Source organism: Petaurus breviceps, unplaced genomic scaffold (genome assembly GCF_028583685.1).
Source record: "Petaurus breviceps papuanus isolate PSGF00001 unplaced genomic scaffold, PetGlider_PUasm1.0 90779, whole genome shotgun sequence".
NCBI lineage: Eukaryota > Metazoa > Chordata > Mammalia > Diprotodontia > Petauridae > Petaurus > Petaurus breviceps.
In genome coordinates this window covers 2022117-2037857 of record NW_027187344.1, presented here as the reverse complement: position 1 = coordinate 2037857, position 15741 = coordinate 2022117, and the positions used below count along the sequence as shown (strand labels likewise).

Genomic DNA, 15741 nt, shown 5'->3' with positions numbered 1-15741 from the left:
TAAGGACAACTTGCAACTAAAAGCCCATTGAAGACAAGGCAATTTGGGTGTCTGGCCTTTACTTAAAGCCAGACGTGCAAGGCAAGCTTTTCTTAATGGAAGAGTCCTTCTTTGCAAATGGGGTCTGAATATCTGCTGTTTCTAGAAGGGAATGAGAACTAATGAATATAGCGAATGGAAAGAGTATTAGATTTGGGCATGGGAGAAGAGAGTGGGAACCTCTGCTTGGTTTCTTCTGTCTAGCTCCATCAACTGAGTTAGATGCTGAAGGTGTCCTTGTGCTATTGTCAGGGGTAGGAACCTACAGCCTCAAGGCCACATGTGGCCCTCTAGGTCCTCAAGTGTGGCCCTTTGACTGAATCAAAACTTCACAGAACAAATCCTTCTATTAAGGGGACAGACAGCAAATGGAGGATCAGTGAAGATAAAGAAAAAACGGAAAAAATTCTGAAGAAAATCATTCCCACCTTGGAAGGTGCCATTACCCACTGCAACCAGTCAACTTCCAGTCAAATCTGATGCTGTGGAATGCTTAAATTACCAACAATATAAAGGAAGTAACTTTGACTGTAAGTCAAAACTGTTGATTCATCAGAGTCTAATGGGAGGAATTATTGTGGTCAAAAGTACTAAAATCAAAGAACTTCAAGAGAACATTCAGACTTTTCCAGGAAGGTGACGGTTATCCTCATTCCACTGAGAGTGTTGTTCTAATTGATGGAAAGTGTACTGGGGTTGTGCAGTGAATAAGAACCCTACTAGATTTTTATATCTGAATCTCCCATCAAAGGATGTGCACAGCCCTATGTCCCAATTTCTATGGTGAAACCTATGACTCTGATGGTTTCACAATGATGTTTGATGATCCAAAATTGGTAGGGATGATTTTTCTTCAGAATACTTAGAATTTAAGCAAACCAGTGAGAAGCAGCATACAGATGTTGAAAGATTCTAATGCAAAATGTTTTTTGTTTTTTTTTATAGTGGGAAGCAGTATTCTGCAATGTTTTTTCAGACTAGTGAAGAATTGAAGGAGTCTTGCATCTTTAGGGGTTTTTTAATCTGCTTCTGTTCAAAAAGTCACCATTCCCTTGCCTCATAACTGTTCTTCATTTGAGGTATAGTGAAATCTTCCCTGTTCACCAGATATAATGTTTTAGTTTCTTACAAACAGGATTGGGGGAAACGATGTGTAAAACTCACACTGAAATTTTGGAACTGCTGTTGAGAGAGTGAATTTTATTTTTGTTCATTGCTGATGGTAAAAAAAAAAAAATCCCCCTTCCTGTTACTGTTGTGAACACCTTGCTTTGTGGTCAATTTTGGAAGAGGGCAGAGGGGGATAGAGGAGAAAAAATACCAAGAGTCCCTGTGTCTCTGTCATCCATTAGAGCACTAGGAAGAATGTAATGCTCTTTTCTAAGAAGCATTCTATAATTTTTAAAAAAAACAAATTGTTGCTGTTGTTTTTAGTCACGTCTGACTCTTTGTGACCCCATTTGGAGTTTTCTGGCAAAGATATTGGAGTAGTTTGCTGTTTTCTTCTTCAACTCATTTTGCACATGAAAACAAACTGAGGGTTAAGTGACTTGCCTAGGGTCACACAGCTAGTAAGTGTCCAAAGCCAGATATGAACTCAGAAGGATGAACATTCATTTCCTCTAGCCACTGCATCATTGAGCTGCCCCAAAATAAATTTATTGAACCTAAAAAAAGGACTAGTTGATTGGGAATCAGAGACCTCCTGATGGAATCTCGGCCAGCTATCAGTTACCTGAATAGACTTAGACAAGTCTTTACCTTTCTCACTGATCCTCAATTTCATCATTTTGTCAAATGGAGAGTAGGAGTGGAGTGTTCTAAGGATCTCTAAAGTTACTTCTAGTTCTTCCAAGTTACTTCTTAGGGGAGTGACATTGTGGTATGGTTTATAGAATGCTGGCCCTGAAAAACCTGGGTTCAAGTCCATCCTCTGACACCCACCTCAGGCAAATCATTTAATCTCTCAGAGCTCCAGGGAACTCTCTAAATATATAAATTATTGACAAGTGGGAAATCTACGCTGAAGAAGTTTCCATATTGGGAATTGCACCAAACACATATGGTGGCTCACTGGATAGAATACCAGGCCTGGAGTCAGGAAGAAACATCTGCCTGAGTTAAAATCTCACCTTAGACACTTACTAGATTTGTGACCCTGGGTAAATCACTTAATCCTATTTGCCTCAGTTTCCTCATCTGTAAAAATGTGCTGGAGAAGGAAATGGTAAAAAAAAATCAACAACCTCAAAATGGGTTCAAGAAGAGGACAAGATGACTGAAAAAAAGTGACTGAACAACCAATGTGCCAAGTGCTGTGCTAAGCATCGAAAATACTTTTGTATTTAAATTTGTATTGAAAATACTTTTTATATTTGAGTAAAGACAATTCTTGCTCTCAAAAAGCCTACATTCTAAGTATATATCTATATACTTTGTAGAGTAGAAGGGAACAGGGCATGTTGTTTCAGAAAGAGATTCACATATTCTTCGGGGGAGTTATGGCAGAGCTGGTTCCAGACTTAGGTAGGTAGATGGGGGTGGAGATCAGGACTGGGAAGAGAAGTCTCTGCTCTGGGCACCAAGGTGGTTAGTATGGCTGTGGAGTCACCAGTCAGTGCACCAGTATGGTAATTCAGGAGAGGGAAGGAATAAAAGCTCCCCAGTGAGCATGATCTCCGGTGTAGGCCCCAAAGGGGTTGGTGAAGCTATGGAGGAAATGGACAGAGAAAGAGAACGAAGCATGCCTGGGGCTGTCCTGCAGTAGAGTGCCAAGAGAGTCAGTCAGTCACCAGTCAGGAAATCACAGGTCCAGACAGAAAAGCAAAGGGGGTAAAAAAGGAGTTTCTAGGAAGCAGAAAACTCCCAAGGACCTAATTAGAGAAGAACATTCTTTCAGATTATCTGATACTTTACCAAGGGGCCAAAGCAAACAGTTCACCCCAGGAGAGAAGAGAAACAAGAAGGGAGGGAGCATGAGGGCTGGCTTTCCAAAGCCTTTAAAAGATCGGGAAGCCTTTGGCAGCCAAGGAAAAAGGGACCAAGAAGTGACTGGAGCCTTGAGGCCCAAGAGCCTATTCAAACCATGGGAAGGGTTGCCTGGTTCTTGGCATGTTTGTACCTCGTGCCCTCCACTGTTCAGGAGCCCGGCCAGTGCCCAGGTGAGTGCAATTCCCAGAGAGCTCTCTGAACTCTAGAACGGATATTCCTTCCTGGATCTAGTCCTGAGGAACATGGAGACCCGTTCTTCTCAATAGTGTCCTGCTCTTTCTCATTTCTCTTCTATAACCTTGTGTACTCTGAGAAAGGGGATCTCTTCTCTCCACTAACCTCTTACCCTTTCCCTCTCTTCCCAGAACTTCTATATACAGCTAGATGGTTCAGTGCTTAGAAAGACTTTGAGTCAGGAGGACCTGAGTTCAAATACTGCCCTAGATACTTACTGGCTGTGTGACCCTGGGCAGATCACTTAACCTTCTTCTCCCTTAGTTTCCTCATATGTAAAATGGGAAAAACAGTAATAATAACATTTACTTCTCAGGGTTGTTATGAGGATCAAATTAGATAGAACATAACATAACATAACATAACAAACATAAAACATAACATAACATAACAAACATAAAACATAACATAACATAATATAACATAACAACATAACATAACAAATATACACATTGTTTTGCAAACTTTAAAGCACTACATAAATGCAAGTTATTATTAATATATAGTTGTTCATAGACATCTTTAGGAGGATCTCTATATAATTAATGACTGGGAGTTGCATTGGAAAGAGCTGTGTGAGTCAGGTGACCAAGGTGATAGTCCTCCTAGCGCGACGTTGGCTCTTTGTGTAGCAGAAGTTGTCACTTCCCAACTCCTTGCTCAAGGCAACAACAACTTTCCTTTTTGGACTTCCTGAAATGCTTTGTGTTGAAACTCTCCAATGAACTTATACTGGAATTGTGTGTATTGTCTAGTAGGCATTATCATCGTACTAGACTCTTCTGGGAGGGCAGAGACCTTGTCTTTTCTTTTTTTTTTTCTTTTTGGAGGGGGGAAGGCAAGGCTATTGGGGTTAAGTGACTTGCCCAAGGTCACACAGTTAGTAAGTGTTAAGTGTCTGAGGCAGAATTTGAACTCAGGTCCTCCTGACTCCAGGGCTGGTGCTCTATTCACTGTGCCACCTAGCCACCCCCTACTTTGTCTTTTCTAAAGTTTGTATTTCCCTCAGCACCGTCACAGTATTCTATACTCATCAGGTTTTTAATAATTGATATTTATATAGCAAAACATTTTATGTATGCATATATACAGAATATATATATGTTGCATGTATGTACATTTTGTAATGTAATGTAATAATGTAAAAGATATATGTATATATAAAATTTCATGGGATCTTTTGGGAGATGGGTATTACGGTTATTATCATCCCATTTTATATAGGAATTGAGCTCCAGAGAGGTTGACTGACCTGCCCATATGTAGCTAGAGTCGGAGGTAGGATTTGAACCAGGTTTCTCCACACTCCAGGCTGATACAATATACCATGTTGCCTCTTATATCTTGATGTCATACTTGGACATCACCTTTGGGAAACCATTTTCTTGCATATAGAAATGAAAATTATATTCCTTGGGAATTCTGACAAAGTCACTTCTCCAAGAAAGATTATTAATTGCCCAACCCTAAAATTGAATGGATAGATATGACTACCTGACACCCTCTATAGCCACCTTGACAACCTGTCTCTCTTTCTCTGACTCTCTCTGTCTCTGTCTCTCTCTCCATCTCTTGCTCTCCTCTGTCTGTCTTCCTTTCTCTCCCTCCTCCTCTCTCCCTCCTTCTCTCTCTCTCCTTCTCTCTCCCTCCTTCTCTCTCTCTCTTTCTCTCTCTACCCCTCCCTCTCTGTCTCCCTGTTTCTCTTTGTCTCTCTCTCCCCTCCCCAATGGCCATTACAATTTCTCTCTGTCCTCACATAAGCCTCTGATTATTCCTTCTTTCCTAATCCCAAGACATAGAAGTGCTTGTCCCAGCTCCATGACTCACTCCCTCTATGACCTTATGACACACTTCACTTCCGTGTGCCTCAGGTTTTTCCTCTACAGAATAGAGATAGGGTAGAATCATTGTTTTTAGTGATGTCCCACTCTTCATGAGCCCATCTAGAGTTTTCTTGGCAAAGATACTAGAATGTTTTGTTATCTTCTAATTTTCTTCTCTAGCTCATTTCTATAGGTGAGGAAACTGAGGCAAACAGGGTTAAGTGACTTGCCCAGGGTCATACAGCTAATAATTATCTGAGGCTAGATTTGAACTTAGGGAGATGGTTCTTCCTGCTTCAGAACCAACACTCTATCCACTGTGCCACCTAATAGATTAGCTCTAAAACCCCTCCCAGAGCAAATCTCCTTTCATCTAATTCCAAAAATTTCCACAGGTAAGTACCCATTCTAATTCTTCCTCCTTCCCCCCAATCCCCAAGTTTCTTAGGGTCATTTGGTCAAGGATTACCTGCACTATGTAGTGGCAATCAGACCAAGCTCAGACCGAGAGTGAAACTTGTTCATTAAAGAACTTTATCAGACACTTTCAGATTTCTCTATAAGTTAAAGCTAAGTTTGTATCTTCTTATGCTTAATGTCAAAAGGAGCCATTCCCCACAGTTACCCAAGTTCAGCCTATGAAGATATGCTTTAACTTTGGTCCCTTGTGCTAATTGATTTCTGGGTTCTATAGACCCTTTAGAAAATATAATACTCAATGCCGTGTGTGTGCACGTATGTGTGTGACGCGTTTGTGTCTTTCACATCCTGCAGATGTAAAGATTGTGGGTCTTGGGGAGTCGGACAAACTTGCTATACTCCAAGGCTGTCCAGGATTTCCTGGACCCCCTGGTCCCAAAGGAGAAGCTGGCTCTGATGGAAAGAGAGGTATGTGCCCATACCCTGTGGGTCCATAAGATTTGGTTGATAATGGGTTGGAAATGGTCACAGAACACTGACTCACTTGCTATAAGATAAAGCTGAGCAAGCTGAGGTTCATAGGCAGTACACTGTGGCTTGTCACATGTTAGAGTTCATACTTTTGCATGAACACCCAGCTGTGGAGTCTGGGGAGTTGGGATAGGGGGAAGGGTGTTGTGGTGTTATTTATACCTGGCATTCAAAATATATTTTATAGCTTAAAGAACCTTTACATACATGATCACCCTCAATCCTCACAGCTTGGTGAGGTAGGTCATGTAAGTGTTTTACCCCAGTTTATGGTAGAAGAGAGGCAATGTGACCTAACACAAAAGTCTTGGTTCCACTGCTGACCTATGGGACTTTCAGCAAGTCCCTTCATTTAATTTCTTTCAATTTCAGTTTCCTTGTCAAATGGTGACAATGCTTGCCCTAACTCCCCCAAATAGTCCATTTGTCCCATTTTGTACATCGAGCTTTATTAAAACTCCCCAACTGGATTTGATATCTCTCACTCATCTGTGCTCAGAATCCTCACTGTTCCTTCTATTTTAACTGTGATCATTAGTGCCATGGTCTTATCTCTTTTATGCATGGAAAGACCCAGGAGGGGAGAGGCCATCTTATTCATCTTTGTTTCTCTCCTACCACTGTGCTCAGGGCTGGATGAGTATTAAATGCTGTTTGTTGATAGATTACAAATGCAAACACTTCACCACCATCAGGAACAATATGCTCATTACCATCAATAATTCTAACATGTTGACACATCAAGGCCTTGTAGCTTTTGCCAGTCACTTGCACCCAATTGTTTTTTTTTTTGGGGGGGGGGGAAATTCTATGCCTCTTAATTAAGCTAGTTTCAGGTTCCAAAATACTGAGTCTTCCCCTCTTCTCCACCCCCATTCAAAAAACAAAATTGCTTGCAACTGTCTATTAACTTGCCTGAGGTTCTGAGACTTAAGCGACTGGACCTGAAGCCAGGTTTTCTTGACTCTGAGGCCACCCACTACATTATACAGTCTCCCTAACAATCATAATCACCAACATCATTAATATACAATTGGTAGTTCTCAGACTAAGGTTCTTGGAATGCTGTTTAGAGCAAAAAATGGTATTCCAAGGATGAAAAAAAAATGTCATTAGTCCTGAGAGAAAATAAATATACTTTGAAAGGACCCCCTGAGTGAGTATATGGCTTAGATTATAAGGACCTAGAAATATAGGTGCTAATTTGAACTAATATTGTTACTAGTATTGGTAGTAGTAGCAGCAGTAGTAGTACTAGTAGTAAGAATCATAATAGTTACAACAGTAGTAATGGTGGTAATAGTAACAATCGTGGTGTTAGTGGCAATAGTAGAGATAGTAAAAGTAGCAATAGTAGAAGTAATAGGAATCATAATAGTAGTAGTAATAATAGTAACAACAGTAGTAATGGCAATAGCATTAATAGTAATATTAGTGGTAATAGTAATGGTGCTAGTAGCAATAATAATATTAGTAGTAATAACAATAATCATAATAGTAATAGTAGCAAAAGCATCAGTAACAGTAGGAATCATAGTAGCAGTGGTAATTATAATACTAGTAATAATCATCATAGCAGTAGTCATAATAGCAATAGTATTAAGAATCATAATATAATAGCAACACTCATAGTAGTAGTAATAGTAGTAGTAGGGTAGAGTTGGAATGGGGGAGGGGTGTTGTGGTGTTATTTATAGCTGGCATTTAAAAAATATTTTATAGCTTAAAGAACCTTTACATACATGATCATCCTCAATCCTCACAACTCAGTGAGGTAGGTCATGGAGGTGTTTTACCCCAGTTTATGGTATAAGAGAGGCAATATGACCTAATACAAAAAAAGTCTCAAAGTCAGAAAGCTATGAGTTCAAATTCTGCCTCTGACATTGATACTTGCTCTGTGACCCTGAGCAAGTCACTTCACCTCATCGGGTCTCTAAGGAACTCTCTGACATTACAAATTGCCAGGTGTGAAACAGAAATATTTTGGTAAAGGGAATTTCCTCGTGTGAAGGTCCCTACCCCAGTGCAGTCATACATTTGGTCAGAAAACAAATGAAGTGCCGAGAGATAATAATGATTTGCCCCAAAACCACAGAGACAGTAAATAGAAGCACCAGGATTTGAACCTAGATCTCCTAGGGCAAAAATCCATTGGTAAAACAATCAAAGTTGGGCTAGACTCTATCTTAGACTATACGTGCACTAGGAGTTACAGGAAGGGGGGAGTCAGGGTAGGCTGGAAGAATTAATGTTGTACCAGAGGTGGCCATAGCACAGAGGAAGAAATGCTGGCTTTGGAGTCCGAGGATCTGAGGTCAAATCCCCCCATGACCTGGATGACTGAGTGAGTGATTTAACTCCTCCAGGCTGACAAAAGACCAGTTACAAAATGCAATTGTTTTGTTGTGGGAATCGAGAGAACCTGCTGGATTCTATCAGGTGAACACTTACTCCATTTTGTGCTGCCACATGTATTATCCTCTGTCTTGTTGTTTTGCTGTAAATCATCCGTGAGAAACTAGATGGCATAAGCCACCCATTGTTTCATAAATGCAGGTGGATGCAATTAATTGGCATCTCTAAATTCTGGGAAAAGAAAGATCTCAAAACCTACTCGCCCTCCTCCCAACTCGACCAAAATGTACTCTTCCCTACTCCCAACTTGGAAAGTCTTCAACCTTTCCTCCAATTAGAAATCAGATTACCTAATTTTGTATCCTGGCTTGTATACCATCAATTGTTTTCTTTTAATTAATTGGCCTTATTTGATTAATTGTTTTTAATACATAAAATTCTGTCTCACTCTGTATTCAAGGTCTTTGGACAGACTAGGGAGTCCATTGACCATCTATTATGCCTGTTTTGCTAATAAATCATATCGTTTGGATCACATTTTCTCAGTTACTTTAATTTATCCACCACAGGGCCTCATTTCCCCTACCTGTAAAATGAGAGTCATAGAGTTACTCTAGATAACCTCTGAGATCGCTTTCCAGCTCCACAATTCTATAATCTAGGGAGTATGTGGAAGTAGGTGGAGGTTGGGTTGGGAGTCAGTGAATTTCAAGTTGAATGTTGCAGTTTATTATCACCATTCCCATCTCATTGATATCTACAGGGGAGAGAGGCCCCCCAGGGACTCCTGGGAAGGCAGGACCAATGGGTCCCAAAGGTAAGTAACTAAAAGGAAAACAAAGAACCCCATGAATAGAACCTGCATGCCCCACTGGAACCGGAGCAGCTCCCTGAGGCTCCATTCATTGGGAGGCTCCTTTCTAGAAAGTCCATTTCTGCTCTCAGTCAGTCAACTCTCCTAAATTCCATTTCCCAGACTCAAAGCAGTGTTGATGTCAGGAGCCACACTTTCACCACCCACCTCACATTTTTTTCCATGTATGAACCTTAAAGCAGTATTGATACCTGAGTTATGTAGGCAGAACCTGAGGGTGGATGTGTATGTGTCTTGGTTTCCAGTCAGCTAATTGGTTTTCTTTCCATTTTCTTCCCATGTACAGGGGCTGATGCAGAAAATTACCTATGCGAGACAGGTGACTTTTCCTGATTCCTTGGGTATTGGAAGACAGGGCCCTGAGCTGATGGGAGGGTTTGGTCAAAGGTCCACTTGAAGTCAGTGGCTTTATTGAATTCAGGTCCAGGTTGGTTTTGACTTCCCAGGTACTGAGCTTCCTCTGTCTATATCCTCAGCAACATCTTGTACAACGTGTCCCAAAATTCTTAGTGCAATTTTAAGTCTAGCTAAGCTAGACATAAACTAAAACTTTTGAAATACCCTGTACTTGTCTTAAAGAAAGGAAATGACATATGCAAAAACAAGAGCAAAACAAAGAAAAAAAGAAACAAAAATAAAATGATTTGACAGGAAAACATAAGGCAAGATTGGTTGGTTGGTTGTTGTCCTTTGTACTGAAAGAGGATCAAAATGACATCATTATGACAGAGTCGAGGTATAGTGCATCTGGCTGTGGCTGATCAGGCTTACGAGCTCAGAATACTCTACCACAGGTCCGGTACAAGTAGCCCATGTGAACATTTGGGGTGGGTTCTCTAAATTTTTGCATCTCACATTTCTTTTGAGCTATTTCAATTCTGCTTTGCTCATGGAGCACAGAACCTTCTGGCAAGATATGGGCATTATGAGAGGGAGTGTGGTATAGTAAATGGAATCAGGAAGATCTGGGTTCAGGTCTTGCCTCTGGTACATACTAGTTGTGTGCCCCTGGGGAACTCACATCATTTCTCAATGCCCAGGAAATTCTCTAAGAATATGTGAACTTTGGAGAAGTTACAGATCTGCATAGCTTGAGTTTCCTTGTCAGGGGTTCCCTGCACTGAAAAAATCTTGGGTCTGGTCCATTGGCATTAAAAATTAAATGTGATGAATTTTAAGAGAGTTCTGGGAAGTGATAAAACAACCTGAACTTGAATAGTTTACAGAAGGATTGATGGAGAAGGGAGGGTTTGGGTTAAGCCATGAGGACTCAGAACCCAGTTTTTCTATTATCCAGGGGCAGGTGAGGTTTAATTTGCTCTCACAAATAAGCATCTACCCTCTGCTGGTTTGGAATTTCTCCTATGTCTTTCCCAGGAAGTAGAGACTGCAGAGAGATGTTCAGCAAAGGGAACACCCTAAGTGGCTGGTATACCATCTTCCTCTCTGCCTGTAAGCCTCTGACTGTGTTCTGTGACATGGACACCGATGGTGGGGGATGGATTGTGAGTATGAGCTCTTTGCAGAGTAGTCGAATAACCCTGTGGAAAGGGCCCTGAATAAGGAACCAAGATCAAATTCTGACTCTGCATCGGACTGTGTGATCTTGGAAAATTCCCTTCTCATGTCTGGGCCTAAATCTCTTCATCATCAATAAAAGTGAGAAGTTGGACTGATTGATCTCCAAGGCCCCTTCCAGAATTGATATTAGATGATTTCCAACTGTGACCCTCTCACTCCCCCACAGGTTTTCCAGAGACGGGTCGATGGCTCTGTGGATTTCTTTCGGGACTGGGTTACATACAAGAAAGGCTTTGGCAGTCAGCTGGGGGACTTCTGGATGGGAAATGAAAACCTTCATTTGTTGACATCTCAAGGTGAGGACATGCAGGAGGACTGACCCAGGCGTTTCCCCCAGATCACTACAGGCCCCAGTGCAGGTTCAGTTCCAACTCCAGCCCTGATTAATTCCCACCCTGCTTTTCCTTCTCTGATACACATCACCCTCCTAGGCACCCTGCCACCCTTCTCTATCACACACTCACACACACACACACACACACACATTCACCTGCCCTGTAATATTTGTCAATTGGACCTTGGAGAATGCCAACACAATGAGGAAGCTGGATCCTCTGGAAGGGGCAAACACAGGGCCACTACCCTGAAAGCAATGGCAAAATAGAAATCAAGTCTAAGTGACTCAGGGGATAGAGTGCTGGTCCTGGAGTCAGGCAGCCCTGAGTTCAAATCTGGCTTCAGACCCTTACTAGCTATGTGACCCTGGGCAAGTCACTTAACCCCTGTTTGCCTCAGTTTCCTCATCTGTAAAATGAGTTGGAGAAGGAAATGGTAAAGCACTGCAGTATCTTTGCCAAGAAAACCCTGAAAGGGGCCAAGAAGAGTCAGGAGTGACTGGAAACAACAACAATAACAACAACAAATATGCCAGGTGCTGTGTTAATTATTGAGGATGCAAAGAAAGAACCACAGTCCCTGATCTCAAGGAGCTCACAACCTGATGGACATAGAAAGAGTCAGAAGGTCTGGGTTCAAGTTCTGTCTCTGGCGGTTATCACTTGTATAATCCCAAGCTCCACTCTTTGTACTTCAACTTCCTCATCAGTAAAATATGGGGTGGAGGGGACTTGTTCAATTAACAAATATGTTTTTGCTATTGTGAGGAAAGTATTTTATAAACCTTGAAGCACTGTACAAATTGGGTTAGTATGCAGCCCTGCCTTCTCCTCTACCCTTTTCTCCTATTCTACCCCCAAAGTCACCCAAGGCCCTGAGCTGTTCAACATCCTCCAATCAGGTAGAAGTCTGCTAAAATCACTCACAGCGAGATGTCAATGACATCACACCATTAACTCTCAGGGAAATGATCATATTCTAAAGAGGGCCTGGGAAAGGCTGCTGCTTAACCCCAAGGCGTGAAGCTGAAACGGTGAAAGTTAGGTTCAATGCACTGTGAAAATTTCTTGGTGGTGAAAGCCTTCCTGGCATCTTTCTCCTCAAAATGCAGCCATTCCTCCGTGATGGAGGGTAAGGAAAACCCTTGCAAATGACCTGAATTCCAAAGTGATGGCTGGGGAATACCCAGTCTCTGTGGGAAACATAGACCTAGTAAGAGTATTACTTTAACTCTTCCTGTTCAGATCTCCCCTCCCCAGTCCCATCCAACTTTCTTCCCCTCCTACTTCCCCAACCCCAGCTCAACATCTCACCCAGACACGGGATAATAATTGCTACCTCAGAGGGTTGTCCTGAGGATGAATGAGATAACACATGCATTTGGTTTGCAAACCTTGAAGCACTAAATAAATTCTAACTAGTCAATAGAGTGAGAAAACTGAGTCCCAGAGGGGTTAAAAATGACTTGTCAAGTTCATGCCCAGGGCCACCTGACATCCAGATCTGTTCCTTTCTACTGATTGCCAGAAACCTCCATTGACAAGGGGTCAAACTTCCCTGTTAACCTCTCTCAGAGCATTCATTTGCTGACTGATCAATAAGTAATGGTGGGCAACTAGGGGGAGCAGTGGATAGAGAGATAGGTCCAGAGTCAAAAAGACCTATCTTTGTGAGTTTAAATCTAGCCTCAGACACTTCCTAGCTGTGTGACCCTGGACAAGTCACTTAACCCTGTTTGCCTCAGTTTCCTCAATGATAAAATGAGCTGGAGAAGGGAATAGTAAACCAGTATCTTTGCCAAGAAAACCCCAAATGGGGTCATGGAGAGTCAGACATAACTGAACTACAATAAGGAATACAGGGGCACTGACCACAAGCTCTACCAGAGCCACTGTATAGAGAACTTCACTCTGTTTGGAAAATGTCTGGTCCAAATCTTTTCAAACCTTTTTTTTCTAGAAACCTTTGAGCTCCGAGTAGATCTCAGTGACTTTGATGGCGGCCACTCCTTTGCCAAGTACAAGTCATTCCGGATTGGAGGGGAGGCCGAAAACTACAAGCTGGTCTTAGGAGACTTTGTGGAAGGTGATGCAGGTGGGTCCCAATGGGGTCTTGGTCATTCTAGGTCAATGGGACAAAAAGTAAAGAAGGAGAACCAGGAGACTGGCTGAAGCAGAGATTTCATCTGATAAGAGAGAAAAGCTGGAAGGGACCTGAGAATCCAGGATGTCAGAGTTGGAAGGAACCTTTGAAACTGAAAATGTCAGAGATAAAAGGAACATCAGACAGACATCTTCAAGCCTAAACTATTAATTAATTAATTAATTACGTATATGAAAACTGAGACAACATAGTTCTGTGGCTTAGGAGAGCAGTGTAAGATGGAGTGAGGTGGATAGCATAGGGCCCATTTGTGGAAGGCCTTGAATGCCAGACTAAGATTAATCTTTATCATGTATAACTATTGGTCTAAATCATTCTCTTTGCAGGTGACTCACTAACATATCATAACAACTATCCCTTCACAACAAAAGACCGTGACAATGACCCAAAAACAGCAAACTGTGCTTATGAGTATAGTGGAGCCTGGTGGTACAAGGAATGCCATCTGTCTAACCTGAACGGCTTATACCTCAGAGGTCCCCATGAGAGTTTTGCCAATGGAATAAACTGGCACACGGGCAGAGGGTACAAGTATTCCTACAAAGTGGCTGAGATGAAACTGAGGCCTACTTAGCTGAGAGGGAGGCCCAGGACATTTTCCACTGGAAGGTTGGACTACCAAAGGCAGCAGACTGAATCGGAATAGGAGGAGATGACCAGTGTTGCCACCTCCAACCCAGAGAGAGGTTCTGAAGTTGGTTTGAAGCTTTGTATTGGAGGTTTCATCCTCCTCAGTTCACAGTTCACAGCTCTCTAGCTATGTGATTTGGGGCAAGTTATAATCTGCCTGGGCTTCAGTCTCCTTATCTGAAAGATGGAGACAATAATTCCAGAAATATCCAACGGCTATTTCTTGTAAGACTCGAAGAGAATATATGTGAAATCATGTTATTTTTATCAAAGAGGGATATAAATGAAAGTCATTGGTGATTTTGCTCTTTTTTTTTGGAGGGGGGAAGGCAGAGCAATTGGGGTTAAGTGACTTTCCCAAGGTCACACGGCTAGTAAATGTTAAGTGTGTGAGGCCGGATATGAACTCAGGTCCTCCTGACTCCACGGCTGGTGCTCTATTCACTATGACACCTAGCTGCCCCGTTGATGTTGATTTAATAGAAGGGAGGATAAGGGACAGAAGAAGGGAATCATATCCCTGAGGCTGACAATTGAATGACACTAATTATTAAAATAACTTTTCAGCTTTAAATAATAATCCTCCTGATAGATGAGAAAATGAAATAATGCTAACTTTCTACAATTGTGCCTACAATTATGAAACTTTTACAAATTTAACTTTTACAAAGTGCTTCTCTACGCATTATTTCAGATACCTGAATAAAAATGTAGAAAAAGAATGATTTCTCTTTGACCAGTAGTACAGTGAATATTAAGCAGGGCTTAGAGTTGGGAAAACTTGAGTTCATATCCTGCCTCAGTTATTTACTACTTAAGTAACCTTGGGCAAGTCACTTGACTTCACTCAGACTCAGTGTCTTCATGTACAAAAATAGGAATAATAATAGAACATACCTCACAGAGTTGTTGTGAGGATCTAGTGAGATAACATATGGAGTGCTTGGCAAACCTTGAAGCACTATATAAATGATAACTAGCTATTATAGACAAGAAAACAGCCCCGAGGGGTTAAAAGTCCCCATTAAGTCCATGGCTTGATTTTCTGATCTGTTCCTTTTCCCTGGTTACCCACTATGACACAGGGTCAAACTGTCCCGTTAACCTCTCTGTGGGCATTCATGTGTTGCCTGGTGAGCAAGGAGTGTAAGGAGCACTGAGCGAATGTCTTCATCAAAGCCTGAGTATTGTGTGTGCAGAGTTTCACTGCTGGGCCCGGCAGCAAGGCTTGTGGCTTGGGGAATGACTGGTGAGTTAACCTCTGGTTGCTGAATTCTGCCAGACAGCCTATTTCCAGACTGGAAAAGGTGCTACTTTTTACATCAATACTGAAGTAAAAGTGAAAATTGGGAGCTTCACCCTTTCACCCCTTGAATAGTCTTTTTTCTCTCTGGCCCCACTTTGAAATTTTTAATAAATCTTGATGAAGATTGAACTTGTCATGGAGAAAGATTTTTAGCATAGGTGTTTATTCCTAGAAGAGGTCCTAATTCAACTCCCTAGTTTTGCAGATGGGGAAACTGAGGCCTAAAGTGGAGAGAATGACTTGCCTAGAGGCTACAGATATTCAGTAGCAAAGTTTGAGTTTAAACCAAAGTTGTCTGACTCCAAATCCAGTGTTCTCTTTCAGAAACCTCAGGTTCACAGATTCAGAATTGAAGAGTCATCTAAGTCTCTTCATTCCATAGATAAACACACCCAGACCCAGAAATGTTAAATAACTAGTCCAAAGTCACATGGAGGGAAGAGCTGAGAATCTGC

At 41.7% G+C, this 15741-nt stretch overlaps 1 protein-coding gene across 1 annotated transcript; it reads left to right on the top strand.

The window, feature by feature from the left end:
• The first annotated feature begins 2917 nt into the window (after nucleotides 1–2917).
• FCN2 (ficolin 2) lies at nucleotides 2918–14258 on the top strand. Its single transcript, XM_069069593.1, is given in 7 exon segments — nucleotides 2918–3200; nucleotides 5862–5975; nucleotides 9160–9267; nucleotides 10645–10775; nucleotides 11018–11147; nucleotides 13147–13281; nucleotides 13677–14258. Coding segments are annotated over 7 exon segments (942 nt in total). The 5' UTR covers nucleotides 2918–3124; the 3' UTR covers nucleotides 13925–14258.
• The last annotated feature ends 1483 nt before the right edge of the window (nucleotides 14259–15741 follow it).